This window comes from Myotis lucifugus, unplaced genomic scaffold (assembly GCF_000147115.1).
Source record: "Myotis lucifugus unplaced genomic scaffold, Myoluc2.0 scaffold_50, whole genome shotgun sequence".
NCBI lineage: Eukaryota > Metazoa > Chordata > Mammalia > Chiroptera > Vespertilionidae > Myotis > Myotis lucifugus.
Window position 1 is genome coordinate 6,495,149 of NW_005871098.1, and position 9,435 is coordinate 6,504,583.

The 9,435-nt window shown below is 41.0% G+C and overlaps 1 protein-coding gene and 1 non-coding gene across 5 annotated transcripts in view; both read left to right on the top strand.

Moving 5' to 3' along the window:
- RNF13 (ring finger protein 13) overlaps positions 1 to 9,435 on the top strand; it is a 166,833-nt gene that overhangs the window by 129,986 nt on the left and 27,412 nt on the right. For all 4 annotated transcript variants that reach the window (XM_014455799.2, XM_006088663.3, XM_023753761.1 and 1 more), the window contains one exon: positions 2,544 to 2,637. In XM_014455799.2, coding sequence (XP_014311285.1) covers positions 2,544 to 2,637 — 94 coding nt within the window. The remainder of the gene's footprint in view (positions 1 to 2,543; positions 2,638 to 9,435) is intronic.
- LOC111825996 lies at positions 4,327 to 4,433 on the top strand. The gene has a single exon (XR_002829244.1). It is a non-coding gene; the product is annotated as a U6 spliceosomal RNA (small nuclear RNA).

Here is a 9,435-nt window from a genome sequence, read left to right on the forward strand (position 1 = left end):
TGTCACGCTGATCCAAGTGCCAGGAGGCCTCGCGGCTCCGCTGATCCCGGTGCTGGGAGGCATATTACCCTTTTACTATATAGGATAGAGGCCTGGAAGCCGGCTGGTTTGCCCTGAAGGGTGTCCCAGATCAGGGTGGGGGTCCCCACTGGGGTGCCTGGCCAGCCTGGATGAGGGGATGATGGCTGTTTGCAACTGGTCACACACCCTTCAGGGTGGGGGTCCTCACTGGGGTGCCTGGCCAGTCTGGGTGAGGGGCTGAGGGCTGCTTTCAGGCTGGCGGTTGTTGACTGAAGCTCCCAACCGCTCCTTTTTTTTCTCTTTTTTAAATTTTATTCTGGGCCAGCTTTAGCTCTGGCTCTAGCTCTGAGGCTTCCTGCTGAAAGCAGGTATCTGGTTTGTTTGCGTTCTATAATCGAAACAATGTATAACTCCAGCTCTGAGATCCCGGCTGGCTGAAAGCTGGTTTCTGGGGTTTTGTTTAGCTTCTATATTTGTTAGAATGTTTCAAACTGCCAGCTCAGAGGCCGGCAAGGCAGGCGGGGAACATTGGAGTCCGCCATCACTGAAGCAAGCAAGCCTCATGTTCGCTTCCAGCTGCCTGGCTGCCGGCCACCATCTTGGCTGACAGTTAATTTGCATAAGGATATGCTGATTAGCCAATGGGAAGGGTAGCGGTCGTACGCTAATTACCATGTTTCTCTTTTATTAGTGTAGATGCACTCTTAAAACACTGGTGAATTTAATCCATTTACATTTTTATGAATAATATATAATCATGTATTATATATTATTGGACTAATTTCTATTGTTTAATTTTTATTGTTTTTTTTTCTTCTCTTTAAATTTGGGTTACCCAATTTTTATTTATTCTCATTCTCTCTGTCTCTGTCTCTCTCTCTCTCTCATCTCTCTGTTTCTGCTACTGGTTGAAAGCTTACATTATAGTCTTCGTGGTCACTGGTAATTTTTTTTAAGCATTTACTGATGTATGAGTGACATATAATAAACCTCACACATTTAAATTTATAATTTGGCAAGTTTTAACATATGTATATCTGTGAAACCACCACCACAAGCAAGATTTATTGATCAGTTCAAAAAGTTTTCTCATGCTCCTTGGTAATCCTCCCTCTAACCTCTTCCAATTTCATGTCCTACTCACCTCCAACCTTAGTCAACCACAGATCTGCTTTTAGATTTTCTACAATTTTATATACATGGAATAATAAATTATGTAATTTTTTGTGTCTGCCTTCTTTCTTTCAGAATTACTTTGATAGTCATATATGTTATTGAGTACATTGATTATTCATTTCTTTTTATAGCCGAGTTATCTTCCATTGTATGTATATACTACAATTTTGTTTATCTATTTACCTATTGATGGATATTTGGGTTCATAATTTTTGGCTCTTACAAATAAAGCTGACATGAACATCTGGACATGGACTTTTGTATTCAAATTGTCATGTGGCTATATGCTATTTGGGTGAATGTAAATAGGAGTGGGATGATTGGGTCAAATGGTAAATGTGTGTTTAAATTTATGAGAAATCACCAAACTATTTTTCAACATGGTGGTGCCATTTTACAGTCTACCATTAGTGTACCAGAGTGCGAGTGTCTCTGCTTCCTTGCCAATACTTGGTATAGTCAGTCTTTCTAATTTTAGTCATTCTAATAGGTGTATAGTGGTATTTGTGATTTGAATTTTAGTTTCCTATGGAGTAATTTGTTGAGCATTTCTTCAAGTGATTATATGCCCTCTTTAGATCTTCTGTGGTGAAGTGTTTATGCAAATATTGTGCTCATTTTTTTTCTATTGGGTTGCTTGTTTTCTTATTGAGTTTTGAGTTCTTTTTATATTCTGGATACTAATCCTTATCAGATATACAGTTTGCAAATATTCTCCCCCAGTCTGTGTCTTATCTTTTATCTTTTAACAGTGTTGAGGACAGAAGTCCTTCACATTGATGTAGTTAAATTTGTCAAAATTTTATTTTATGGATGTTGCTTTCGGCATTTGGTTCAAGCCCTGTGAACTTCCTTTTTATTATTGCAAGCATATTAATTTATAGTTAAAAATCTTTGCATGTTATCTAGCATTTCTGAATATTTGTATTAGGGGTGTTCTGTATTTTTCTTCTAGGACTGAAAGTGTAGTGACTAACAAGTGTATTTTTGAAAAATTTTTTAGTTTATAATTATAGGAATTTCAACCCTCCCATTCTTTTGATCTTCTTTGTAACATATAGTTTATAATTTGTATTTTTTCAAACAAACATATGTTATTTATAATGTTTTTGTCAGAGTAAATTAAAGATAATTTAGGTCAATGAATAAAAATTCAAAGTAAATTTAATGGAATAATTAATTACTAATATAGTTTAATGCTTTAATTAATTCTGCCATTAGGATTTAAGTAAATTGAATTTATTTCCAGCAGATATCCAGAAATTTAAAAGACATTTGTTATTTTAATGGCCATTTTCTATTTGCATGTTTAATATCTGATGCCTTGTCTTCCCTTTTATTTTTAGATCACAAAATTTTTCCAGGATAGACATAGAGCTAGAAGAAACAGACTTCATAAAGATCAACTTAAGAAACTCCCTATACATAAATTCAAAAAAGGTGAATATTTTTATTTTCTAAATAATTACCCTCAGTTTATTTGAGAGTACATGGTGAACTTATTCTTAATACTACTTTTTGAGTCCTTGCCATACACTGTGCCTAACCCTCAATAATGAATGAGTGGATGTGGGAGATGTTCTTTTGCTGTGGTATATCCTCATGAAGGCAAGTAGGGTACATTGTCTGCAGAGAACTTAAAAGCAGTAGTGAAACTTACCAAATGCTTTTTATTATCATCATGTACTAGTAGTTCTAAACATCAGTGGATAAAATCCTTCTCTGTGCTAGGGTGGCCTGCTCCCACTGACCTCCTTCCCACTCTCTCTCCCACCATATACCACTGCATTAACACTGCATTAAGTAAACTCATAGGTAGCTATTGGGTATCATTATGTTTTAAATGTATCGTCTCATTCAATTTTCACATTTCTCTGAAATGGATACTATAATGGGTATTATAAAGAGCTAGAGGGTCAGAGAGGCAAAAAACTAATGTCACACAGCTAGTACTGACAGAGCTGGAGAGGGGTGTGGGTCTAATACTCTAACCAATATAGCTTCTCCTACCTGTGCTTTAGTGGGCTTTCAGTGTAGGTATGTGCTTGTTAAATCCTTTTGGCTAGCAGTTCCCAGACTTTTCAATTTCATATACCAGTACAAATGTTCTGTTTTTTAATTCAGCGAAGAAAATGTATAGAGAGTAGAAAGGAGAAATAGAAAAAAACGTCATTAAAACTTAGTTCTGCCAGATTTTTATTTTTTAAGTAATGAAATGTTTTAAAAACCTCCCATTTATAATAACCATTATTTTATGAAAAATATAAAATTTAACAACAAAACATAGAAAAAAAGCAAATGTTTAAAAAAAGAGACATTTATAAAAATGCACTGCACTGTTATCACACAGTGAAGATTAAATAAAAGCTGTTCATGGACCAGAAGTAGTTTGAGGACTGGCTTTAGGAATCACTTTTTTAGGCTGCATATTGTGTGTTTACTTTTGTGTTTTCTTACCTCAGAAAAAAAATGATGTTGATGTTGTCCTGGGCTAGGGCATGCATAGTAAGTAAGATGCTGTGCTTTTCCTCTGAGTAAGATGAGTAACCACTGAAGAATTTGAAACAGAGGAAAGATGAGATCCAAATTAAACCTTAAAAGGATCTTTCCGCTGCTATGTTAAGTATAGCATGTAGCGGGCTTAAGAGTATAAGCAGAGAGACCAGATAGGAGGCTCCTTTAGTAATCCAAGTGAGATATAATGTGGTTTGGACTATGGGGTAGCAGTTGAGGAGGTGAAAAAATCTTAAATTCTGGTTATATTTAGCAGATGGAATACACTGGATTTACTGATGTTGGGAGAGGAAACAAGGGTGACTCCAGATTTTTTGGTCTCAGTAACAGGAAGGATGAGATTACCCTAAAGAGAAATAAAGGTGGTTAATAAATGGTAGAGCAGGTTTTGAGGGAAAAAGTACAAAATAGTTTTGGACATGGAATTTCAAATGTCTACTAGACATTATAAATGAGTCTGGAGTTTAAGAGAGGTGTCTGAACTGAAAATATTGGTATAAAGATGTATTTAAATCATGAGAGTAGATGAGATTGCCAAGAGATTGAGTATAGATTGACAGAAGAATACCAAACATATATTGGGCTATCCCAACATTAATTAAAAAGCAAGATCAGGTGCTCGCTTCAGCAGCATATATACTAAAATTGGAATGGTACAAAGAAGATTAGCATGGCCCATGGGCAAGGATGACACGCAAATTTATGAAGCGTTCCATATTAAAAAAAAAAAAAATGAGATCAGCAGTGGAAACTGAAAAGGAGTAACCAGTTATACTAAGGAAAAAGCAGAAGAGAATGGTTTTACCAAAACCAAGTGATGTAAATCTATCAAGGAGCAAGGAGTGGTAACCTGTGTCACATGTCAAATGCTCCTGACACATAAGGAACATGAGCGTGACAATTGATCATTAGAGGTTATGATTATCTTAAGTGAGGAGTTTTGACAGTGGTCAGGCCAAAACCTGATTTTGGTGGGTTTAAGAGGAAATGGGAGGAGAGGGATTGGAGACAGTAACTACAGATAGATAATTTTAAGAAAATTAACTACGAAGGGGACAAAGAAATGGGGCAGTAGCTGGTGGGAGAAGTTGGGTCAAGAAATAACAGCATGTTTGCTGAAATAAATTGATGATGTAGGTGACAGATGGGTGAGTGGCTATAATGTCTCTGAGAAAGGAAGAAAGGATAGGATCTGGTGCACAAATACGTGGATTGGCCTTAGAGAACTGAGCTAAGGAAAGGCAAAATATGTAGGTACAAAATCCTGGTAGATGGGTATTTATGGTGGCGAGTGTGTAGAAGTGTTCTTTACTTCCATACTTCCCAGTGAGGTAGGAAACACAACCATAGACTGAAGGTGAGGATAGGACAGGAGATGTTGGAGGTTTAATAACGAAAAGGTATAATTTCTTCTAGGAGAGTAGGCAGGCAGATGGACTAGGGCAGTGGTTGGCAAACTCATTAGTCAACAGAGCCAAATATCAACAGTACGATTGAAATTTCTTTTGAGAGCCAAATTTTTTAAACTTAAACTATATAGGTAGGTACATTGTTATTAACTTAATTAGGGTACTCCTAAGGCTTAGGAAGAGCCACACTCAAGGGGCCAAAGAGCCACATGTGGCTCTCGAGCCGCAGTTTGCCAACCACGGGACTAGGGAAATATAATATGGTTGCCTGGCAGCCTGAACCTTCTTTAAGGTTCTTGGTTATGAACCAATCAGCATAACTGACTTTTCTCTAGCCATGTTTATCCGTATGGAGCGGTGTTTATTCTTACCATCCATTCTTTTAAAAAACAATGTAAAGTATAACATATTCAGAAAAGTATATGACATATATTTCGGGAAACATCCAGTTCAAGAAATAGAATGGTACTAGCACCCCAGAAGTGACTGTGTCCCCTTCTAGATCGTTATCCTTTTTTCCTCATGTGGGAAGTAATTACTCTCCTGGCTTATGATAATCATTCATTACTTTTCTCTTAAGTTTTACTATCTATGCATGCATTCCAAAAACAATATGCAATCAAAACAGTATGATTTACTCTTCCCTTTTTTTGAATTGCATTTGTTTTATCTCTTTTAGTAACAGATATTTTTGGTGAAATTAATCTACTTTATAGCATGTATTTGTACAGTTCACTCGCTTTCATTCCATTGTATAAATATATTAATTTATTTATCCATTTTACTATTAACAATTATTTTTTTGTTTTGTTTTGAGTTTAGGGCTATTACAGACCACACTTTTAAGAACATTTTTTACATTCTGGTTTATATGAGCATGAATTTCTTTAGGGTATACACCTAGAAGTAGATTAGCTGGATCATAGGATATACCTATCTTCAATTTTATTAGATAGTGCAAAATCATTTCCAAAGTAATGATGTTACCAATTTATACTCCCACCCACAGGGTATAGGAGTTCCTGTTGTATCACATACTTACTACTATTTTGTACTGATACATTCTTAAATTTTGGTAAAAGGCATCAGTTTATAAAGATATGTCATAGTTTTAATTTACATTTTTCTCATTGCCAATGAGATTAAGTACCTGTTTTTTTTTTAATTTTTTATTTACCAATTAGATTTTCACTTTCATGAATTACCTTTCATGTCATTTTTCTGTAAGGTTATCCCCTCCCCCTCTTTTTCATATGTAGGGAGGAATTCTTTATATATTCCCACAACCCCCACCCCAGAGTTGTGGTATGTGGTAAATAAGTTCTTTACTAATTTTAACTGTCTTCTTGTTTATGGCTTATTTTTTTCACAGGACTAAAGTTCTCATCTTTATGGTGGTATTTTTGCATGTTTTAAAAGAACTTCCTTCCTAGCCCAAGATCATAGAAATATTATATTATCTTCTGAAAGCTTTATAGTTTTGCCTTTCATCTTTGGGTAGTTAATCCACCTGAATTGATTCTGTAAGATGGGGTCCAGTTAAGGTGTTTAAAGTTTATATTTTAGCCCTAGTCGGTTTGTCGCAGTGGATAGAGCGTCAGCCTGTGGACTGAAGGGTCCTGAAGGTTCGATTCCAGTCAAGGGCACGTACCTCTGTTGCAGGCTCCTCCCTGGCCCAAGCCCTGACGAGAGAGAGAGAGAGAGAGAGAGAGAGAGAGAGAGAGAGAGAGAGAGAGAGAGAAACAGAGAGAGAAACGCCCCACACTGGGAATCGAGCCCACAACCCAGGCATATGCCCTGACTAGGAATCAAATTGTGACCCCCTGGTTCATAGATTAACGCTCAACCACTGTGCCACGCCAGCTAAGCTCCATTGATTTTTTTATTTTTTAGAGAGAGTGTAAGGGAGGGAGAGAGACAGACAGAGAGAGAAACATAGATGTGAAAACGGCTGGGATCAAGCCTGAAACTGAGGTACGTGCCCTTGACCGAAATCGAACCCAGGACCCTTCAGTCTTCAGGCTGATGCTCTATCCATTGAGCCAAACCAGCTAGGGCCTGAGTATCTTTTCATGTGCTTACTAGCCATTTGTATATTTTCTTTGGAGAAATGTCTATTCAGGTTCTTTACCCAGTTTTTAATTGTTGAGTTGTAGAAATTCCATATATATATTTTGGGTATTAATTCCTTATTAGATTTGCAGTTATTTTCTTTCATTCATAGGTTGCCTTTTCATTCTAATTGTTTCCCTTGACATGCAGAAGTTTGAAGTTTGGTATAATTGTTAGGTTTTTATTTTGTCTACTCTTTATATAGCTGCCTATGCTTTTGGTGTCATACCCAAGGTATCACTGCCAATCCAGTGACCTGAAGCTGTTCCCCTACATTTTCTTCTAGCAGTTTAATAGTTTTAGGAATTATGTTTAGATATTTAATCTATTTTGAGTTGATGTTTATATATAGGTCCAATCTCATTCTTTTGATGTCAGGGTAATGCTGGCTTCATTGAATGAGTTTGGGAGTATTTCTTCCTATTTGATTCTTTTAGAAGAGTTTGAGACACAGTGGTATTGATTCTTCATTGAGTATCTATCTACACTAATAAAATACAAACATGCAAATTGACCATACCTTCGCTACACCTTAAGCCACGCACGCCAGCCAGTCAGAGCGACTATATGCAAATTAACCCAACCAAGATGGCGGCCGGCAGCCACAGAGCTGGAGCGAGCAGGAGGCTTGGTTGCTTCAGTGATGGAGGAAGCCAAGCTTCCCGCCTGCCGCGGCCGGCTCTGAGCTCCACTCAAGGCAACAAAGTTTCACTTATAGAAGATAAATAAACCCCAGATACCTGCTTTCAGCCGGTCGTGGCCACGGAGCTGGAGCGAGCAGGAGGCTTGGGTTGCCCCTGGCGATGGAGGAAGCCAAGCTTCCCTCCTGCCCTGGCCAGCTCTGAGCTCCACTCAAGGCTACAAAGTTTCAATTATAGAAGGTAAATACATCCCAGAATAAAAAAAAACAAAGAAAGAAAGGAGAGCCTGGGAGCTTCCGTCGTGGGGGGGCTTGGCCAGCCTGAAAAAGGCCCTCAGCCCCTCACCCAGGCTGGCCAAACCTCCATGGGGTGAGGGATCCCACTGCGGGGGGGGGGGGGGGGAGGCTTGACCAGCCTGCAAACAGCCATCAGCTCCTCACCCAGGCTAGCCAGGCACCCCAGAGGGGACCCCCACCCTGATCCAGGACACCCTTCAGGGCAAACCAGCCGGCCACCACCCATGCACCAGGCCTCTATCCCATATAATAAAAGGGCAATATGCAAATTGACCTTAACAGCAGAACGACTGGGAATGACTGGTCACTATGACACACACTGACCACCAGGGGACAGATGCTCAATGCAGGAGCTGTCCCCTGGTGGTCAGTGCGCTCCCACAGGGGGAGCTCTGCTCAGCCACAAGCCAGGCTGATGGCTGCCAGCACAGTGGTGGTGGCAGGAGCCTTTCCCGCCTCCTCAGCAGCGCTAAGGATGTCTGACTGCAGATTAGGTCTGCTCCCTGCTGGTAAGTGGACATCCCCCAAGGTTTGCCGGGCTGCCAGAGGGATGTCTGACTGCCAGCTTGGGTCCGACCCCCCAGGTAGCGGGCCTAAGCCAGCAGGGGGACATCCTCCGAGGGGTCCCAGACTGCAAGAGGGCATAGGCCGGGCTGCGGGACCCCCCCCCGAGTGCACAAATTTTTGTGCACCGGGCCTCTAGTATATATATAAGAAGCCAGCGACAAGAACACCGTAATGACCAGAATGACCAGTTGCTATGACGCCCACTGCACCCAGCAAACCGGCCTAGTCCCCTCCCCCTGGCTAGCCCTGCCCTCAATTGGCCTCTCCCACCCTGACCTATGGTGTGGCAGCCAGCCAACCCCCTCACAGCCCTTCCGCGCCCCCCGCCCCCGCCGGCCCTGCACCTGATCAGCCCATCCCACCCTGATTGGCCCACAGCCCCTCCCCCTGGCCAGCCCTGCCTCCGATTGCCCCCCTACCCCAATAGGGGGCGGGGCCAGCTGGCCAACCTCCAGCAGGCCCTTCCCCTGGCTGGCCCCACCCATAATTGGCCCCCCCACCCCATCGGCTTGTGGCCCCTACCCCCGGGCGGCCCCTTCCTCCAGCCAGCTCTGCCTTTGATCGGCCCTCCACTCCGATCAGGGCAGGGCCAGCTGGCCAATGGCCCACAGCCCCTCCCCTGGCTGGCCCCGCCCCCCAATTTGCCCCCCACACACCAATTGGGAGTGGGGCCAGCCAGCCAACCACCCATGGTCCCGC